We start from the raw sequence: 21,914 nt of genomic DNA, 5'->3' as shown, positions 1-21,914 counted from the left end.
CTCTGCCTCCTTCAAGCTCTTAGAGACACAGATTAATCACCTTGAGACTGAAGCCTTCTCACTTGCCTTGAGGGGAGGGGAACACTTAACTTCTATAGCAAGCCTCTGGTGTCAATAAATAGTATTTGGATAGGAAACCCAAGAACAGCCACTCTACTTCCTGTGGGGTATTTGAGTAAGAAAATTCTCAAAGAACAATAATTAGCAGGTCTTAAACCCCAAATCTACCAGTAAGGAGAACTCTGGTAAGCTGAACTAGACAACTTTTGTATCTTTAATTTATTTGGCCTCAACGGGTTTGATGAAAGGTGAATCAAACAGTGCCAGAGAAAGATAGAGAGGGAAAGAAAATATATTTTTTTTTTTGTCTAAGATGTCTATGGTTGATGTCTATGAACAGGCCCAAATTGTAGTCCAGGCATTGAAAGAAAAGAAAGAAAGAAAGAGAGAGAGAGAGAGAGAGAGAGAGAGAGAGAGAGAGAGAGAGAGAGAGAGAGAGAAAGGAAGGAAGGAAGAAAGAAAGAAAGAAAGAAGAAAGAAAGAGGGCTTCCCTGGTGGCGCAGTGGTTGAGAGTTCGTCTGCCGATGCAGGGGACACGGGTTCGTGCCCCGGTCTGGGAAGATCCCACATGCCACGGAGTGGCTAGGCCCGTGAGCCATGGCCGCTGAGCCTGCCCATCCAGGGCCTGTGCTCTGCAATTGGAGAGGCCACAACAGTGAGAGGCCCACGTACTGCAAGAAAGAAAGAAAGAAAGGAAAGAAAACAGAAAGGAAGAAAGGGAGAAAAGGGGGAGGAAGGAAGGAAGGAAAGAAAAACAAAGAAGAGGAGAAGAGAGGAAAGGAAAGGAAAGGGGAAAGGAAATGTGTGCACTTTATGGCCCTGCTTTGGAGATCAACATGTTTGAACATGGCACTCAGGAGATTCACCTGCACAAACCCCACCATCTTTCCACCCACACCTCCTAAATCTGACAGCATATTCCCCTGACATAGCGTTTCAATCAACCCTTTTTTGATATCTCTAACCCTAAGGTTTTCTAGGACTTGAAGTTCTATTTCTACAAATTCCCCTTGGGCAATATTTTCTTGGTTAGTTCTTTAAATCCTATTTTTTTGTCCAAACCCATGTGAACAAGGTCTTTGGTCACTTTCATGATATTTTCAGCCTAAAAGCCTTCATTTAGGGCTAAGATGATGGCCTATGTTTTATCTGTGTAGCTCACCATCACATCTCCCTAGACAATCCAAAGTCTTGTGTTACTGCCATTGATTCTGCCTCTCAACCAAAGGAAATCTGCATTGCTTCACTTAATTTTTTAATTTCAGGATGCTTCAGTTTCTTCATTGGTAGTGGGGATAGTAAAAATCCCTAAAATAAAGTAGTAGAAGTAAGGGTCTTATGTTCATGTCTAGCATATAATAAACACTTAACTGTTAGCTCTCATTATTATTATTCTCACAGTGTTCCTTGAGATATAAGGAATAAAACTCTGTCTTAAATTCATTTTTATTAATGTGGATATAAATGAATTTTTCTTAATGTGAGGGCAAATAAAATGAAATCTAAGATGAACCCAGGTTAACCATCAAAGGCTTAGTAGGTGCAAGGCTATGGGTTAATTTTTTTCTTTATGCAGTAAACTTTTGAAAATTTAAAGTAAAACTGAATTTTTGAAAAGCACTATTATATACCATGCAACTTTTCAGCAGTATCTGTTTTATATTTTTCTCAGAAAGAGGGGTAGACATGGTATCGAAATGCTGAGTAACAGAGCCCCAAAGAAAAGAGGCAAACCAAGAAGAAATAAATACATAAATAAAATTTACTAACTAAACATCTAAATTCTCATGCTTTATTCTATGCTTTTGTTAATAGACCTGTTTCTCTAATTACTTTCTGTAGCTACTAACTGTTGAGAAATATGTCAGATTTAGTCAGCTTCTAAAACGTGACAGGGAGAGAAATATGATATCTCAAACAAGCAATATGGTGATGAATCCACAGCCAAAACCCAGGACCCAAGGGCCACTGAAGTGCTGCCTCTGATGAACTGGTAACTTTTGAGGCTGGAAATAGTTGTAGCCATAAAACACTGTGTAACTCACAAGTGATAAAGATGTCCTGCCTCATGTCCCACCACCCTGAGGTAGTCCTGTAAACTTGGGTCTGTCACTTCGCCTCTTCTGCCTCAGTTTACTCCTCTGTAAAGTGAAATGATAATAAAGAGACTGACTGCCCATCAAGGCCCATCCCAGCTTCATATACAGCTTCACATTCTGTAGATCTACCACTGGACTTGGTAAGGACCATGGACAGCTCTCTCATTGGCAACAAGAACAGGGAGCCCAAGGAGTGTCATTAATGGATTCCCCAAATCTTTAGTGGATTCCTAACATCGCTGGCTGGAAGGGCAGGAGCAGCAGCTAATCATTCTCAAGTTCATCTTAAGACTCCTTTCTGCGGAGTCAGACTCTGAGTTCCCCACGCCCCCACACACACACACCCTCTCATGTAGAGATAGACCCTCCTTCCGCCCTGAGCAATTTTCAGAAGACAGTAGAACTCCCCTGAGCTTCCCTTCCAGGCAGGAGAAAGCTGCTGTGAAGGAGAAGTGAGGCAAACAAATAAGACAGACCCCATCTCCTGCTAGGCTGCCCCATTGTGATCCTGTTCACGGCTCAGCTAGTCCCTGAATCATACCTACAAATTTGTCAAATTATAGACAAATTACAATCTAAAACTCTTTGTCTGGAAAAAACAAATTTGGCTAGAAATTTCTCACTAGAACAGCAGAAGCAATATATTTTACCACCTGTCAGTAGTGAGTGGTGGCCAACTTGCTTGGGAATGAAGACATTGGATGGTCCTTCTGGAAGGTTAGCACCCTTGCAGCAGCTACCTCGTTGCCCTATGTGGTTCTTTTGGGAAGAGTATCTCTCAAAAATATCCAGTTCAACTCCCATCCACAGGGCCCCCCCACCAAGCCAAAGGAATCATGCTTCTTCATTGATTCCCTTGCTGACTCCTGGCTCAGCCCTTCTCCCACCACAGAACACACTAGCCATGATGTTCACCTTTATATTGGTAAGGATGAGTCTGATAATCTCTCCTTCCCTGATGTCCTAAGGACTGAGGTCCATCTCCTGTGTGGATCCTTTAATATATTTTGTCTTGGCTTGAGGGGAGGTGTCTGACAATTCTCTTGAAAGAAATGTAGCCTCTTTCACAAGACCTGGAGGTGGGGAAGGCCTGTTCCAGCAGAACCAACCTCACTATCGCTTACCATGGTCTGTGCAACAGGGCTAGACTAACACTTGCTTTAGGATCTAGGCATACTGGGCTCCTATTCTATTGTTCTTACACACTGCAGACTCTCTGATACTCTGAGGCAACCAAAAGATCTCCTAAACGTCCTGATATACTATTTTGCCCATAAAGATTAGTTCCAACTATTAAGAAAATTATTTTTAAATGACTTTTAATTTTTCTGACCACATTATTATTTGTAAGAGTTAATGTAGGGTTTTAGTATAGCATTAGTAGTTGTTTATTAAGATGGTAGACCCAAGAATAATTAAATCCTACTTTGTCCAGACATTTTACTTTCTGGATCTAAGATAATAAAGTGCTGGAGCTCACTAACACACAAATAACCCCTGTAAAGTTTAGCAGTACTTTGTTCATATGATCTGGTCTCCAGACCAAATTTCTGAGAACTGAGCTGGAGTACAACGAGTTTCTGTTTGTTTGCCATGAAGTTGTTTGTCCTCAACAGGCTTTGATGAAATAGAAGTCTAACTCACCAACTAGTCCCAGAAATATTTAAACAGAGAGAAACTGAGAGCAAGAGAATGCACGTTTGCCAATAAGGGCTACTGTTGGACAGACTCAAGTCATAATTAGAGCTGGGATTTCAATTTCATCACTGCATGGGAAAGGAGCGCAAGGAGAAAGCCAAGAGAGCACAAGTGTCTTCTTGTGGGACAGCGGGCCTTGATTCTTGCAGGAAAAGAGAGAGAGAGAATCAGAACTGGCCTTTTCCCACTTCAGCATCATTAGTGACCGGAGAGGACTGTTTCACCAAGACCCACACCTGTGTGGATAACCTTTTATACCTGGCAACTAATAACTACCATATTGGGTACGGTAATGTTCTTTGAAACCAATCCATCTAGAGCAACTTTTAAAGAGAGCTTCATCTACTTTCAGGTCTACATTTTTCCTCATTCACTTGTTCCTCTTAGGTCTTCAAAATCATAGCCATGCTTATGATTCTCTTATACAGGTTTAGTAATCTCTCCTCAGTGCACCTCCCTAAGACTTTGATAAACTTCCTAAGGATAACATTTTTTAAGGTAGAACATGTTGATCTTGGGGTGTGATTTCTCTTGGGATGAAAATCATTAATAAATGTCTCATGGGGCCATTTTTAGTTTGGTGAGATTTTTTTTTTTAAACTTGAGTAATTGTTATGGCAAAGTCCCAGAATATGAGATAACATCATCAACCTGAAGGCTTTTTGTGTTTGGTTGAAGGAAATATTCCTTTCCAGCCTCATCTGGTCATAATCTGCTTAAAGGAAAGATTAGTCATGATTGACTTTCTGGAGGGGATTTTCTCCTGGGACCTGCATTACCCAAATTAACACCCCAGGATTCCAGCCATGGGAACAGAATGATGGGCACAGACCTTTAGCAAGAAAGCATCCCTGACTTCCAACATTCAGACACATTTGAATGATGGCAGACCTGAACATGAACGTGGACATGATTAATCTTTTTGGACAAAATCAACAATTAAATCAGATACTACATTTTTCTGAAATATCTCTTGAGTCAACCTTTTGTGCCATCTCTAACCCTACAACTTTTGGAACTTGGGCATCAATTTTATAAGCTCCCCTTCATTGAGCCATTGGGCTAGTTTTTAAGTCCTTGCTCATTTTTGAGACCATTTTTGATACAAAAATCTTTCAAGTTTAGGTTTACAGCAGCTATCTGACCTATAGAGTTGAGCATGAAGTCCCCCTTGAGACCTAATATTACTGCCTTTTATCTCTGCCTCTTTATCAAAGCAAATCTTCAATGCTTTTAGTTAATTTTCATTTATATCTGTGCATATCAATTTCCTCATCTGTAAGATAAGGATAGTATTAGTCCCTATTTCACTAAGTCCCTAATTTGACTAAATTTGCTCTAAGGATAAAGTAAATTAATAGAGGCAAGGTCTAAGGATAGTTCCTGGCACACAACAAGGACTCAAAAGATGTACAACTTCATTACTCTTCTCACCTTGCTGCTCTGTTGCTTGGGAAACACATAAAACACGGTTTCAGTTTTATTTGGAATGAGTTGGAGTAAAAGAAATATAGGATATATCTCAGTTAAACATCATCTTTGTAACTAACTAAGTCTAGACCAGGGTTCCACAAACTATGGCACACAGGGCAAATTCAACCCATGAATTGTTTTTTTTTTTGCGGTACGGGGGCCTCTCACTGTTGCGGCCTCTCCCGTTGCAGAACACAGGCTCCGAACGCGCAGGCTCAGCAGCCATGGCTCACGGGCCCAGCCACTCCGCAGCACGTGGGATCTTCCCGGGCCGGGGCACGAACCCGTGTCCCCTGCATCGGCAGGCGGACTCTCAACCACTGCGCCACCAGGGAAGCCCCATGAATTGTTTTGTAAATAATTTTTTATCAGAACGCAGCCACAGTCACATCTTTCCATTTATGAATTGTCTATGGATGCTTTTACAATAAAACAGTAGAGTTGAGTAGTCACAAAGGAGATTGTGGTCCACAATACCTTAAATATTTACTATCTGGCCCTTTACAGAAAAAGTTCCTAACTCCTGATCTAAGCATTTGATATTTTTCTTGAAGTACTAGGTAAACTCCTAAAAAGTGACATTTGAATAGTATTTTTGCAAAACACTACTATTTGCAATGCAATGTTATAAAAAGAGACATTTATGTTACTTTTCTACTTCCTCAGGGAGAAAATCAATCAACACTGGGCCTTTGAAAAGAGGCAGAAAAAAAGGTAAAAATAAGTGATTAATAATTAAACATCTAAATTTTTATTTTATAATCCGTATTTTTAGTGATCAATAAATTTTCTTAATTGGCTTACAGAGCCAATAGCAAACGTTAGGATAAGTCCTTGGTCTTGTCAATTTCGACCACATGACAGGATGGATGGTGATAGCACGCACTCCATTGATTAGTCAGAAGTTCTGTGAGAGACCCCCCGGCCTCCTTGGGCCTGTGCAGGGCTGCTCTCACTGCACTGATAACTTTTGAGGAGGGAAATACAAAGAAAAATATATAAAAGGTATGACTCACGTGATATTTCTCTCACCTTTGTCTTGCCCACATAGAGAGCCATAGGCTCCCCGCCTAGGGGGACTCTGGGTGGTAACACAAGACCTATGTCCTAATTCCTAAAATTCCTTTGACTGTGTAACTTTGGCTTGTCCACTGTTCTTTCTTGCTTCAATTTCCTCCTCTGTGAATTGGTGGCTGGCAGGTGAATTAGACTGAATGGCCCCCTACACCCACCCCAGCTCTAATAGAACTGACGCTGGAAGGGCTCTTGACAGCCTACTCGCCCCATCCAGAGAGAAGCCCCCAGACCTGTCTTTAAAGGATCCTCCTCAATGTTGGCCAGAAGGGCAAGAGAAGGTGCTCCTGCTACTGACATTCTTTCTAAGACTTTCAACACCTGCTTCAGAGGCATTAGATGCCAGCACCCTCACCCAAGGATGTACAGAAACCCTCTCCCTGAGCAATGTGCAGTTTCTTCTAGAGCAAACTACCTTCTAGCCACAGAGAAAGCTCACATGAGAGAGAAGTGAAACAGAGAGCAAGGTGGGAAGACAGACACTGCCCCTGCTGGGGGTCCCGTTGCAATCCTCCTTTTTTCCCCAGGTGAACCCTCAAATGGGGAGAAAAAATTAAAAGTTGAGGGTTTTTTTCTCCATCTGCATAACTTAAAAGCAATAATATGACTATAAATCTTCCTTCAAATCAGCGGGAGGAAAATTATCATGCAATAGGTAGTTGGGACCAGCAAGCTTGGGAATCAGATCCTTCCACAAGAGGTTTGTATGTAGGATTTTAGAGGATGGTGGTGGAGGGTGACGTTATCTTTATGTACCTAACCTGCCTAGAAATGTACCTAATTCATGGGGGAAATCCTTCCATTACATTTTAAGTCATAAAGAAGGATCTCAAGATGGGTGAGGAGAGACGGAACACAATTTTAGAGCAAGGTGGAATGAAGAAACCAATGCTTCCTTGCAGGTCCAAGAATTCCCAGAGAAACAAATGTGGATTTTCAGCTTCCTGAACTTCCTGTGACTTGTGGTGAGGCGAAGGGGATTTTATACAAGGAGAAAATGGAAAAAGGTGGGCTTCGTGGTCTTCTAAATTTTTCAACTGGAAAACTCCCGTGTGAATAATATATTATACAGGGGGTAGACACCCGTATTGGGGGTCTCTAGGTTTGGTGCCTCACTAGGAGGACTGAAAGGACTCAGCATATAGTTGAACTCATGGCTGTGATTTATTAAATTGAAAGGATACAAAGCAAAATCAGCAAAGGGAAAAGGCCCACGGTACAGGTGTCAGTTTCCAAGAGTCTTCTCCCAGTCGGGTCACCAGGACACACTTAATTCCCCAGCAATGAATTGTAACAACACATGTGAAGTGTTGTCTGCCAGGGAAGCTGCCCTGAGCCTGAGAGTCCAGGGTTTTTATCAGGGGTTAGTTACATAAGTACCCTCTGCCCAGCACATGCCAAAATTCCAAACTCCCAGACGGAAGGCAGGTGTTCACATAAACCATACTGTTTGTATAAACAGTTAAGGCACAATGAGCTACTCTTAAGTTCTGGGAGTGGTGAGACCCCTCCCCAAATCCAAGTTCCCAGATACCAGCCAAGCGCCAACCTTGCAAGCAGACTTTCTAAAGAAAGCAGCCTCAGTTCTGTTCTGTTAGCTCTTTTCCACACAGCATCCCAGATAGGCTGGAGGAAAGATGGCATTCCCACTCTTTTAAAATTAATAAACATTAGCCTACCAGGCCATCTCCACTTTCCCCCAAGGAAAAGGTCCACAGGCGCCCATCCAGCACCCAATACAGGGGCAAGTGCTTCAATAACAGGATGGAAGATGTACACATTTGAGAAATCCAACAGCAACCTTCACAGCCACATTCCCTTATAACATCTGTATGGCCTTGTGCTAACTGGGAGAAGCACAAGATTTAGACTCAGAAGACCAGGATTCGAGTTTCAGCTGTGCCAAGAGTGTCTATTTTGTATGGGCCAAGTTACTAAGTCTCTCTCATCCTGAACTGTCCTCTACAAAATGGAAATAATAATAAAACTTTCCTCACCATATTATTATGAGAAAAAAACAAGATAACAGATAGAAAAGTTTGCAAATTACACTGTTAAAATACAGTACAAATGTTCTTCTACCATAATTGATTCCCTCCTCCCAAAATATGGTTCTTTAGGTACCGAAAAGTATAAATAAATGTTTTCCCAATGATTGTATAGCATATATATAATTTAATTTTTCCCACTTGATAACATTTCTACAATTGCTTTTAACATAAAATAGCTATGAGCCCAAAATGTTATTGCAATAATTGATTGCCATTCACTGGCTGATCAACTTTTGTACAGGACAAGGCAGACATGGCTGTGGTGACAGTTGCCACACTGTCCCGTGTGTGACCTCATCTGCTGCCTCAGAGACTCAGCCTGGCTCTATCCCGGGTCTCAGAGAAGGGAAGGGAACGAATCTTGCCTATTCTTTAGAGTCATCCATTTTTTTTCTCTTTTGAATATAGTGAAATATTTTTTTAAAGTGAATGTTGGTAGTAATCACTGTCCTTCTCATTGCACGAGGGTCAGAGTATGCACACAGGGCAGGACGTCTGCTCCTGCCCTCGCCTTTCGGACTGCTGTAGAGCCCCAGAGAGGGGACTCAGCTATCCTGCTGCGGATTATGAACCCAAAACGAGTAGCCCAGATTCACGTGGCGGGAGGTCAAGTTCCGGGGTATTCACAGTTGGGGGCACACCCTGGCCACAAAGGGAGCTCAGCTTGTCTTGGTCTCACAGGCACCTCGGAGAAGTGTATACAGGATGCATATGGAAAGTGGTTCACCCTCAGGGAATTTGAAATTGAAGGAAACCATGAAGCATCCAAGAACTGGAAGCTGAGTGTGCGCTGCGGGGGATGGCCCCTGAAAACCTTGATTCAGGTATTCTAGTGACAAAGTGCTACAATCAAGGATTTAGTGCCACAAGTCATCAACTTCCAGCTTTAGCAGAATTTCCAGAAAACCATCATGACGCCCCTTGCCTGGGTCGCAATGCATATATTATCACTAACATTCCATGTGGCTGTTACATTTGCTGGCTTACATTACAGCTTAATCCTCTAAGCGCATAAACTCTCACACTTTAAAAATTTTTTAAATTTTTATACAATTTTTAAAGGCTACTTTCCACTTACAGTTATTACAAAATATTGGCTGTATGTTGTACAATACATCCTTGAGCCTATCCTACACCCAATAGTTTATACCTCCACTCCCCCACCTCTATGTTGCCTCTCCCCACCTCCCCACTGGTAACCACTAGTTTGTTCTCTATGAGTCAGCTTCTTTTATGTTATATTCACTAGTTTGTTATGTTTTTTAGATTCCACATATAAGTGATATCATACAATATTTGTCTTTCTCCATCTGACATATTTCACTTAATGTAATGCCCTCCAAGTCCGTCCATGTTGCTGCAAATAACAACATTTTGTTCTTTTTTATGGCTGAATAGTATTCAAACTCTTATATTGTTGAAGGTAGGACAGTAAATTGTGGCCTTGGCACTGCCACTAATAATTGCCACTGGGTAATTTGGTCACAGGAAAGTAAACTAAATTGGCATGGGAGGGTCTTAGACTTTTGGAGGGGGCCAATGTTGAAAGTAACAATAATAGAACTATGTATCTGAAAATAATACATCAGAATGAGTGTTTTCTGGATAGCCATCTGAAATTCATTCTTGAAAAATAATATTTTTAAATGAATCTAAAAATATCTCTTTGGGGCTTCCCTGGTGGCGCAGTGGTTGAGAGTCTGCCTGCCGATGCAGGGGGCGTGGGTTCCTGCCCCGGTCCGGGAAGATCCCACATACCGCGGAGCGGCTGGGCACGTGAGTCATGGCCGCTGAGCCTGCGCGTCCGGAGCCTGTGCTCCGCAACGGGAGAGGCCACAACAGTGAGAGGCCCGCGTACCACAAAAAAAATATATATATATATATATATATCTCTTTGGTCCTCATCTCGGCCCCCTGATGTGGACTAAACGGGCCAGGTCTCTGTCACAGATGAACCCATGCCTTCTGACTCTTTCTGTCACATGCCCCAGATGGTCCTTCCTCGTGCCACTCTAATGACGAGCAAATATTTATTGAATACATCTGAAGCCACAGGGACTGTAAGGTGTGGCCCCCAGCCCCTAACCAGGAGGAAGGCTGCACGTTTATAGACATAGGATTGCACAGCTCATAGATGCCATAATGAGATTCTCTGGGAGGAAGAGAGGCAGAAGCTTAGGGGAGGGAAGTTCATTTCTGTCTTTGAGGTTGAGGACAGTTTCATGGAACAGTTTGCACTGAGCTGGGTCTTAAAAGAAGAATAGTTCTGACAAGCAAAAATGTCATGAGGAATTCTATATAGAAAGGATGGCATGAAAATCCTCCCCATGAGTGTCAAGAAGTTGTGGGTTATAAGACTCAATACATGAGCTGGGCTGATTGTGGAGGTCCTGCGGCCCCAGAAAGGAGGCTGAACCCTTCATTTAATCATGGAGGAATTGTGGGAGGTTTGGGTTAGGGATTGACGAAGTTGAAAGAGTGTTTTAGAGGTATGAATCTGATCAAGGAATGCAAGATGGATTAGAGGGTAGAGTGCTTTAACCCATGGAGACCTCAAATGACCTTTACCACCTTTCTGCCTGATCCACCCCATTCGACCTACAAGGCCCAGCTCAAACAGCACACTCTCTGCTGAAGTCCTTTAAAATTCACTGAATTTGTTTCCTATCGCTGCTATAAAAAATCCCCACAAACTTAGTGCCTTGAGACCATGTAAATCTATCATCTTACAGTTCTAGAGACCAGAAGTATGAAATCAGTTTCGCTGGACTCAAGTCAAGGTGTCGGCAGGGGTGGTTCCTTCTGGAGCCTTCTTCCAGGGAGAATGTGTTCCTCCCCTTTTTCAGCTTCTGGAAGCAGCCTTCATTTCCTGGCTTGTGGCCCCTTCCTCACATCACTCCAACCTCTTCTTCTGTCAACACATCTCCTACTACTCACTCTGACCCTCCTACCCCCTCTTGTATGGACCCTTGCGATTACATTGGCCCTACTCAGATAATCAGAATCATCTTCCATTTCAAGCTCCTTCATTTAATTACATTAGTAAAGTTCCTTTTACCATGTAAGTTGACACATTCATGGGTCAGGGGATTAGAACAAATTCATGGGTCGGTGGGGAGCATTATTTAGCCTACTATACTCACCCATCTCTGGATCCCAAAATACTCCATGAGAGCACAGTTTACACTTTATCATCCTTACCCCACTATATGCCAGGTTTTCCCACTTGTCTCCCCAAAGGCCGGGATACCTTTGTGTGTCCAAGGCCACTGATGGGGCCTGCCAGCTGTCAATCACTCACCAGGTGTGTGCCAATGGAGCTATAGTATGCAAGGTATAAAGATAAAAGCTAGAGGGGTACTGGGAGAATGGAAAGGAAGTGGTGGGTGTAGAAGCGGTTGTAAAGGAAAATCTGGCAAAACTTTCTAAGGAGAGCAAGAGAGAGGATGCAGTTTTTAAAGCTGACTTTAAAGCTGAGTCTGGATAACAGAGAGCACCATGTTACAGACTTGGAGAGGGAGGTTATTTTCCATGAAGACTCCTTGAGTTTGTGTTGATAATGGGACATGAGTGGAAGGTAGTGGAATTACCGATCTCACAAAGTAGAAACAAGGACCCATCACAGCATGAATCCCATTTTTCTTTCAGAGAGAATTTCTACTAGACCCGTCAAGAAAAAGAAAGAAGGTAATTATCACATGACCTTCTGGCCGTGTCTCATCTACCCCACTGTTGATTTTCCATCTCTCTGGCTTTATTTTATGGTTTCTGAATTAACCAATTATGTTGAAACTTGATTTTATAATACGGTGCTTTTACACTTGCTACTTCCAAACATTTCAGTGTGTGAGGCCAGGACTTCTTTGAGCATTAAAATATTTGAGATAGAGGTGCAGGGGTAATCCTTAAAAATAGATAATGAGGCAGAATTGACCTTGTACATTTGTTTTAGAAAAATATGTGAATGGCATACAGCAAGTCCCCAACATACGAACCTTCAAGTTGCGAGCTTTCAAAAATGTGAACGTGCGTTCGCATGTCCAATCACGTAAGTTAGTTCCCACGTCTAGTGTACATTGTAACGTGCGTGCATCCTCTACAAGTGGCTGTGCCTTTGTGTACTTTACTGTACAGGACCATATAGGGTACAGTAGTACAGTATCTTTATTTCAAGCTGAGGATGTCCTGAAGCAAGTGTAAAAGCAGCAGTGATGTAGCTGGTACTGCTAAGAAGACCCAGGAATTGAAGGCCCAGAGGAAGGACGGAGAGAGACAAGAGGAAGAAGTAACTGAAGAACCGAAGAGATTCACGACGTAGGAAATGGCAAGGGGATTTTCTTTATTTGAGGAGGCACTGTTAGTTTTTGAGGCTCAGGACCCGAATGTAGAACGTTACGTGAGCCTGTGCTCTGCAACGGGAGAGGCCACAACAGTGAGGGCCCGCATAGCACAAAAAAAAAAAATAAAATGTTTTTTACTTTTTGTGTTTGTTTTTTATGTATTATTTGTGTGAAAAGTATTATAAACCTATTACAGTACAGTACTGTATAGCTGATTGTGTTAGTTGGGTACCTAGGCTAACTTTGCTGGACTTACAAAGGCACTCTCGGAATGGAACTCTTACTATACTGTCTTTTTTTTTTTTTTTTTTGGAGTATAGTTGATTTACAATGTTGTGTTAGTTTCAGGTGTAAAGTTAATCAGTTATACACATGCATATATCCACTCTTTATTTTTAGATTCTTTTCCCATATAGGCCATTACAGAGGGCATACTGTCTTAAAATTAGACATAAAAGATGGAGTTGGAGCTGGAAAAGTATGATTTTGAAAGGCACAAAAAAGTACATTTAATGACTATTGCTTTTGCAACACTGATTTTATTTTCATTGGTTTTTCTGGGTTCTAGCTTTAATGAAATAAGAATTGAGCAAAGTGGAAACATCTCATGGTCACTCTAGCTAACCTATTATAGACCTAATGTAGAATCCCCGTTTGGAATGGATATATAGCCATATGTCACCTGGTAAAGCAAAAAAACAAAACCTCTCCTTCACATGCACACACACACTTATGCTAAGTCCTTTTTCAAGGGAAATTTTATTTCCTTTATGGAGATGACCCTTTAGAGAATAGAGTGATTGGGAAGCAGATGTGCCCTGTGGGAGAGGTTGCAGACCTGGAAAGTTCTTTCCTTTGTGTAGAGGCCCTTCGGCCCCAACAGAGGGGCTTTGCAGACTGCAGTTCCATCTATGAAGGCAAATTCTCTCTCCTTCAAAGTAGCATGTGAAGTTCATGGACCAGTGGTTTCTATGCTGTGTGGATTTCAGGGAAGGCAGTCAGATAGTTAATGTCTTCCTCTCCAAGACAGGGTGTGAGAGAGAACATGTGAAGTGAAAAAAGGAAATAGAAAAACTTCCATTTTCCTGACCTCCAACAGCAGTGACCTTGGTCATCTCAGTCAAACCAGGAAGTCGAGGTTTTCACAAAGCTGGTTTCTGGGGCTACCAGCTCAACTGACTTTATGCTAAAGACTCAGTAACTAAGCTCTGCATCCACTGGGTTTTCTGAAGAAAGAGATGCTATTTGCTCTGTTCATTAAGACAAAATGTTTCTGCCCAGTCCTGGGGAGTCAAGGGTAATTCAGTCTGGGTTAATCAATTGAGTTGGCTGTCTCCCACCCTTTATCACAGGCGCCCTCTCTCCGTTCCCTCTGGGTTTACAGCTATTAAGATGTGACCACCTCAGTTCTCAGAGGGTCTCTCCAGAGCATCTCTTCCTTTCCCAGCCCCTTGGCTTCTGCCATTTGTGTCCTCTCAGCACCAAATGGCATAAGAAACTCTGAGCCAGTAGCCTAAAAATAGTGGTCAGCATCCATTAGGATGAGAAAAAGGAAAAGTGGTTACATGGCCCCATGCCAGGGCCACTCAAGCCTATGTGGGGATGTCCCCAAGGATGTCCCTAACAGGCCATTCCTCAAGCTCTCCTACTGAAAGGGAGCACATGGACAAGATACAGCTTACAGCCTAGAATTTCCTCCCATGTGTGAATTTTGTGTCTCTTCTTCTTATATTGAATTCATAGATGAAAAGAATTTACAAATTGAGGTGTGTTCCAATTCACCTCAGCTCACTGGGCTCAGGGATGATATTCTGTTATGATTTGGAAATAGCAGGACATTTTGCTTTGGCTCATAATATTGTATTATAAGTAGGGGCTCTGCATTCTTGTAAGCAATTGACCTCACAGAAGCACTAAGAATGAGATGAGATATTTAAAAATGACATCAGGGGGCTTCCCTGGTGGCGCAGTGGTTGAGAGTCCGCCTGCCGATGCAGGGGACACTGGTTCGTGCCCCGGTCCGGGAAGATCCCACATGCCACGGAGCGGCTAGGCCCATGAGCCATGGCCGCTGAGCCTGCGCGTCCGGAGCCTGTGCTCTGCAACGGGAGAGTCCGCAACAGTGAGAGGCCCGCGTACCGTTAAAATAAATAAATAAATAAATAATAAAATAAAATAAAATAAAATAAAAATGACATCAGCAGGACTGGTGATGGGCTGGATGTCTGGGGTGAGGAAAGGGAGGAAACCGTGTTCACTTCCAGGCTCCTGGGTGGATGGTGGGTTGCTTAGTGAGATGAGGGGGGCACTGAAAGAGGAGCAGATTCAAGACAGGAAGTCAAGGACTGTGGTTTGGGGGCAATATGGGTTTTAGACGTGATGATAGACATCTAATTGCAGATGATGGAAAGTAGAGTTTGGATGCTCAGGGACTCAAAAAGAGACCAGAGACACAGATCTTAAAGCCTAGGGACAGATGTGGTAGGTGTGGTCACGGGAGTAGTCGTGGCCATCTAGGAGAGTAAAATGAGCAGGGAACATGGGGCAGAGCCCTACAGAATTCTAACTTTCCAAGTGAGGAAGCTTAAAAAAAGAAGCAAACTGTTAGGAAAAAATCTAAGAGAATGGAGTGTCATGGAACAAAGCATAAAGAGTGTTTCTAGAAGGAAGAGGTGGAATGGCACTCCCTGCCACCTCCCCATTTCCTCACCACCCACCAAAATCCCAGCTACCCATCACTGGGTGGGCCAGTCCCCAAGTCTATGCATTGTTTTGTACGTAGATTGTCACACAAGGATGTGAATTCCTTCTTCCAGCCCATGTTGTAGAAAGGATAGCTTCATCTAGATGAAGAGCTGCTACCCATTGGATGAAATGTTACCTCACCACATGGTTCTCTTTCCACTCAGGTGGCCCAGCAGAGGGGCCAGGTGGCCATCCTCTGGCCATTTCTCCAGCACAGACACATGACCCTCATGCATAGAAATTGTAGTATATAGGGATCCACATGTTATTGCCACATAGATTATCACCAAAAAGAAAAGGAAAAAATGTAATTCCCCTTGCCCACCAATGGGCTCATTCCTTGAACAATTCTTATTTCGGTCTATAAATTCTGTTGTTTTAACGTGTGTTTGTTACTCCATGATACTTAGATGCAAACACTGTCAAATTTTTAACTTCACTAAATGAAATAAAATCTGGCTAAAGGTCCCACATATTGAGATTGATGAAAAATCCAGCACCAATTAATTTTGTGGCCCCATCCATCTTCCTTATACAGGACAAAGCACCAGGTTTCCACGGGATCAGAAAATTCGGGTAAAGCCTTGGCCTTCAACTCCAGTGGTTGCCATTACCACACTCCCTAGCCATTGAGAGATGGCACCTCCACACCTTACTTGCCAAGCTAAGTCATAGGACAGCTTCCCCTAGGCTCCCAGAGTCAAAGAGCTCTGTCATCCCTGGCATCCACCGGGTTATCTGTGCCCATGGTCTTTCCAACCAGAGGCACTGTCACAGGCTCAGGGACCCTCTAGGCACAAAATCCATAGAACAGAAACTCATCCCCAGGCCCTTCAACTCATGGAGAACTTACGGCCAAGAAAATGGTATGCAGTGATATCTCAGATGTTTATTCTGTCAAATTAAATTGTCAGTAAATCACTCTTCAATGAAGCAATTTAGATGATGCATGGTAGACAGCTAGATAAGACACTGTATTCCTGAGTTAGGTTTTGCCTGCAGAATAATACATTTCTCAGATTATCTTTAATTGATCCTATTTTGTTGTTGTTACAAGACTTCCTGTGTCAGAATCTCTGTCTTTATAAAGAAAACTTTAAAGGTCTAACAGCCACTTCCTCCTGAGCTTCACTGCAAACCAGCATGTCTTCTTCTGAAATCTCCACTCAGTATTGTTCCTTACTATTTTGAGGAGAAAGGTTTACAAGTATCACCTTGGTACAAGCAAATGCTGTGTGTTCTACAGTACCGATGTGTCGACTATCTAGGGTCTCACTGATCCCAGTGATGTCTATATTATCTCCCCTTCTAGCCAGAAAACTCAAATGAATGCGAGGTATGCCGTAGAAAGACCATGCTGTTCTCCTGTGATACTTGTTCAAGGTTCTTTCATGAGACATGCCACATCCCACCTAAAGGTGCTGACAGGTTAGTGAGACCTGGCCCCCTCCTGCCCTTCCTTCCTGTGGTACAGCTCCTCCCACCATGCACACTCAGCCTGCAGTTTTCTCTGGTTGTATGTGTCTTGATTCAGAAGAAGAGTCCTTAAGCATCAGGATCCAGAAATAAGAACAGTGCTGGCGGCAGTAGATTAATGAGAAGAAAACTCTTCAAGTGGTGATTAGGTATAATAGAGAAGTAACCCCCACCTCCCTCAGGTGGTTCCCACACCCATGCACTTTGATGGGGTTATGATGCCATACATTAGCTGCTGGTTTAACACATATACCACCTGCTATGGGAACATCACATAGCTGACAAAGCTGGGACTGCGATGAGCCTTCAGAAGGTGATCACGGCAGTCTATCAAGTCATCTGACCCTGAATCACAGGGTACATGATAAGATCCCTGAATTCTGCGGGTATGAGTCCCCTGCTGCATTTCCTTTGTTGTAAAGTGTATCTTCGGTCAGATGTGATGATACGTGAGACAACACGTAGATTGATAAGGCATTCTAGAAGTGGTAGAATTGCTGTGGCCAAGGATGATCTCTACCAGGATTATGTCTGTTCCTATGAGGATAGAGCGTTGTCCCTCCATAATGGGGGGAGTCTAGTGTAATTCATCTGCTCCCGTGTAGGTCCCAGAGAATGTGTCACCGTGGGATTCAGCATAAACCTCTGCAGTTGGGCAATCTGCAGAGGCAGAAAGCCCCACGTTCTTTTGAGCTCATGTAGAGTCCCCACCCCTGCACCGTGGACACTGTAATGCTTGCCCCTTGAGCAAGCACTGGGGTGGCCAAGGAGAGAGGTTAAATGACATCTCTAGGAAGGATCATTGTATCCAGGTCTCGGATTATTGAGAATTGAGAGCTCCCCAGCACAGAGAACCTGGTAGTGGAGATCTAGGGGCAAATGGAAGATACCTGGCACTCTATTGGTAGATTTCCTTTCCAAGAAGTTTCTGCATCACAGATTCTAGACACAGAGATGGCAATGCCAGAAAAAAACGATGCCTATGGCTTATGCTCTGTGCTTATTCAGCAAAGTTGAGAAGAAGGGCTGTTTTCCTGATTTTTACTGAGTTGATGTCTCATCGAGGCCCAAGACTCCAGTACTTAAGGTACCAATTTCCCCTTCTCGTTTCGGGCAGGCAGAATTCATTACCAAACTCACAGTGGCTCAGATGAGAACCTAAGTTTTGAAGTGAGTGAGTGTCCTTACGCACCATGGCACCTCACTTAGCCTTCTACACTTATTGATGGGAGGGCTGTCTTTGGCAGTTGAGCCCAAATGGGGCTCTAGTGCAGGGGGGTGTCAGAGAGAAGTTGAATACAGGTGGAAACTACCAGTCATTCCTGAACAGAGGACTTTAACAGCTATAGAAACAATGGTTGATTCACAGAGAAACTGCCTTTGCTGACCTTACACCCGCCTCTCAGGAACCCATGGAGCTGCATCTTCTGTAAGATAAAGGACCTTCAGGAAAGGTGCCCAGAAAGCCAACCATGTCATCAGGAATCTGAGGTCCTGAAGAAGCTGATGCTACCTAAAGAGAAGGTGGTGAGTTGAAATGCAAACCTAAGCCTCCTCCTTTCTGTTTACACGAGAGAAGAAGCACCATCTTGCAGGGGGCAGGAGGAATGGTGCCCAAGGCAAACTGCTGTCGCTTGCTGTGCTCTGATCACATTACCTGACACCAAAATTCGTATGCCACAGAAAATTCCCATTCTGTGTTTGTTTCAGGGGTCTGCAGGTTGGAGAGTTGTGCATTTATCTGAGCATATGTAAGAGCTCATTCTTTCCAAGCTGCTCTTCACTTAAAATCTCCTCTATCTTTTGCAGAAGTGTGAGTTCCTCCTCTTAAAGGTCTATTGCTCTCCAAAAAGCTCTTTTTTTGCCTCAGAACCGTATTATGTAAGTAACAGCAATAAAACCCCAACCTGGCATTTGTTGAATTTGTGATATGAATCCAATGGGTACACATTGCCATTATCTTTGCCTTGTTGATAAATATCTTAGACAGCTCAATCAGCCCTTAGAAGCTTAGGCGGTTGTAACAAACTACCATAGACTGGGTGGCTTAAACAACAGGAATTTATTTCTCACAGTTCTGGAGGCTGGAAATCCGAGATCAGGGTGCCAACACAGTCAGGTCCTAATGAGGGCTTTCTTCCAGGTTGCAGTCAACCAACTTCTCTTTTTGTCCTCACATGGTGGAAAGGGAGGGAGAGAGGTCTCTGGCGTCCTTTTATTATAAGGGTGCTAATCCTATTCATGAGGGCTCCACCCTCATGACCTAATTATCTTCCAATTGTCCCACCTCCTAAGACCATCACAGTGGGGGTGAGGATTTTAGCATATGAATTTGGGGGACACAAGCACTCAGTCCATAACTGTGGGAATCTGTAGAAGGTAGACTTGGAACCATGCTAATGCCCTTTGGCACTTTTGTCAACATAATACAAAGACATCTCAAGGCCTGGAGAAGCCCATGTGGTTAAACAAAATCAAGAAAAATCTGGCGATGAACATATATCACCGAGTACAGGAGTTTGTGCGGGACATGCGTCTCATCTTCCAGAACTACAGGGCGTTTTGCAAGGTAAACAGTTCTCCCTGCTTCTATTTTTCTTTCAATTAAGTCATTTTGCCTTTCATCTTCTTGTATCAGGTCAATGTTACAATTTCCCTCATCATGTGGCAAGCCCACACAGGTAAAAATTCTGGCAGTATTCTCCAAGCCCTGTGGACTATGATGTGGAAGATAACAACAGACCAGGGGTATCATTGGAAACATTACCCTAGGACCTCAGAATTTACTCCTTCTAGATACTCAATTTGCCCATAGATAACAGTGCATTGCAGACCTAGTCCCTTCCACCGGAAATGGAAGTGCTTTTTATTTTTTTACTAGACCTGGCAGCACTGTGTGTGGCTCAGAAGTTCCTGCAATTGGCCCAGGCTCAGGTCCTTACTTGGCCCAGACTTGGGGACCATCCTAGGGAGACTGGATGCTGAGGCACAGAGTATGTCCATGTGCAGTTGGTTGCTGTGTAACTGCCCGCCGGCATCCGGGCCCTCAGGAAGGAGTGGACAGGGATCTCCCCACACCTGGGCATCTGCCTATTTCCAGCAGTTCCAGTACTGCACTCTGGATGCAGAGCATGGAAAGTTTCTTATAGGCAGAGCCCTCATGGCCTCGGTGCTCGTAGAGAAGTGAGGCCAATTCTCTCATCTGCTAGAAGCACATTTTAAAGGCTACTCGTGTTTCTCATCTCTAAAGGAAGATACCAAATCACATTTCTCAAATTTCAAAATCTTGGATTTCTTTACATTAGAATTTCCTAGTGTTGGATCAAAAAGTTAACAAGGATCACCTCAAGGGGTGGGGAATGAAGGATAAAGGAAGGCACCACGAACTTGCCTTAGACATTTCTGTACTATTATGGTGTCACAGGAATATGGGCTGTGTTCAAAATCAAATAACTAGAATTTTTTAAATTAATCAATAAATTTCTGATGAAGAATTAGACTGCAGTATAGCGCCATTTTTGCTCCTCTGTCCTCCAGATAAAGAGAAATGATCCAGCCATCAGGAAACATAAGCTATCCTCAACTGGATTAATTCTCACTTACCATTTGGGAGAGTCTAAAATAAAACTCTGATTGACCAAAACATTGAGAGTCTAAGCTCGTTAGCAATCTATGGCTATTATTGTTTTCGCCTTTGCTTTTTCAGAACAAGAAACTCATCAATCTGGGACTTCAGCTAGAAGCCGAATTTGAGAGTGATTTCAAAAACGTTTTTGGCATCCAGGAAATAAGTACAAACAGCAATCGGTTTGAGCCGATCTTTTATAACGTAGCCCGTTTCTAGTTCCCCCTTCAGAGTCTCCACTGCTACACGATATTGTGCCTGTGGCCCCACTGACCAACTGCCTGTTGCTGTGTGAATAACACATTTCTTTTTCAAACTTTTTTTTACTGACATTCCTGCTCATTTACTTTTCTAAATAAAAATCTTAAACTTCAGATTATTTTATTGAGTAATTTGGGGTGAAATTCGCAAAAGAAAATATCAGTTCTTTCTATAAAGGATCATATTATATGCTTCCGTTTCTTTGAATCTTTTATTAGGTTCTTAAGTAAAGTTTTCTCTTCTTTTCTCCTCCCCACACAGGACTTAGTCATTTCTTATTTTACTCTCAGGTATATAATACTTTTTTGTTATTTTGAAAGTGACCTTTTTCCCAATGTATTTTATTACTGATTATTGTCTATTATAGAAAGATATAGTGCCATGCATTCTGGTCACTGATTACCTTACTGAATACTGGATAGCATCCTTTTTGGCCTCACACCCAGTGGCATCAGGAAGCCCATAGTAGATGCACAGCATTTCTAACTTTCAGTTCGTACAATCATAATTGGTACAGCTGATGGGAGCATTCCTCACCTCTGACAATTCTTGGTTCTGTTGGGGAATGACTCTGCCATGGCGTCCTGGTGATCTTGCATGTTTCCACATAGGCCACATAGGCAAGACTTGTCTGTAGCTGATCTAAGTCTTGAGAATGCCCTATGATCCTTCCAGAACATGAGAGCCTGGGAAGCTTCTGAGCAGCTGCAACAAGGCCATTTCCTACTCACCACCTTCTCTCCCAGAGGTTATCATGACACACTCTCCTCGTGTTCCAAGTTCTGATGAGGTATGAGGCTGTCTGCCTCCTTTATAGGGCACAAAAAGTTATGTGCCCTAGACAAAGGATTAATCTCCAAAATATATAAATAGCTCATGCAGCTCAATATTAAAGAAACAAACAACCCAATCCAAAATGGGCAGAAGACCTAAATAGACATTTCTCCACAGAAGACATACAGATGGCCAAGAAGCACATGAAAAGCTGCTCAACATCACTAATTATTAGAGA

General features: G+C 42.9%; 1 protein-coding gene across 4 annotated transcripts in view; it reads left to right on the top strand.

Moving 5' to 3' along the window:
- Nucleotides 1-20,997, top strand: part of SP100 (SP100 nuclear body protein) — an 87,246-nt gene extending 66,249 nt beyond the window's left edge. For 2 of the 4 annotated variants that reach the window (XM_024740641.1, XM_024740642.1), the window contains 9 exons: nucleotides 5,997-6,044; nucleotides 7,307-7,411; nucleotides 9,137-9,279; nucleotides 12,104-12,142; nucleotides 16,853-16,968; nucleotides 18,423-18,543; nucleotides 18,826-18,897; nucleotides 19,451-19,585; nucleotides 20,723-20,860. In XM_024740641.1, coding sequence (XP_024596409.1) covers nucleotides 5,997-6,044; nucleotides 7,307-7,411; nucleotides 9,137-9,279; nucleotides 12,104-12,142; nucleotides 16,853-16,968; nucleotides 18,423-18,543; nucleotides 18,826-18,897; nucleotides 19,451-19,585; nucleotides 20,723-20,860 — 917 coding nt within the window. Of the gene's footprint in view, nucleotides 1-5,996; nucleotides 6,045-7,306; nucleotides 7,412-9,136; nucleotides 9,280-12,103; nucleotides 12,143-16,852; nucleotides 16,969-18,422; nucleotides 18,544-18,825; nucleotides 18,898-19,450; nucleotides 19,586-20,722 lie in introns of all 4 variants that reach the window. The other 2 variants (XM_024740639.1, XM_024740640.1) reach the window with 2 other exon arrangements.
- Nucleotides 20,998-21,914: the final 917 nt, after the last annotated feature.

The sequence above is a fragment of the Neophocaena asiaeorientalis genome, unplaced genomic scaffold (assembly GCF_003031525.2).
Source record: "Neophocaena asiaeorientalis asiaeorientalis breed wild unplaced genomic scaffold, Neophocaena_asiaeorientalis_V1.1 scaffold388, whole genome shotgun sequence".
NCBI classification, from domain to species: domain Eukaryota; kingdom Metazoa; phylum Chordata; class Mammalia; order Artiodactyla; family Phocoenidae; genus Neophocaena; species Neophocaena asiaeorientalis.
The sequence above is the reverse complement of the archived record's forward strand: the minus strand, read 5'-3'. Positions and strand labels throughout refer to the sequence as shown.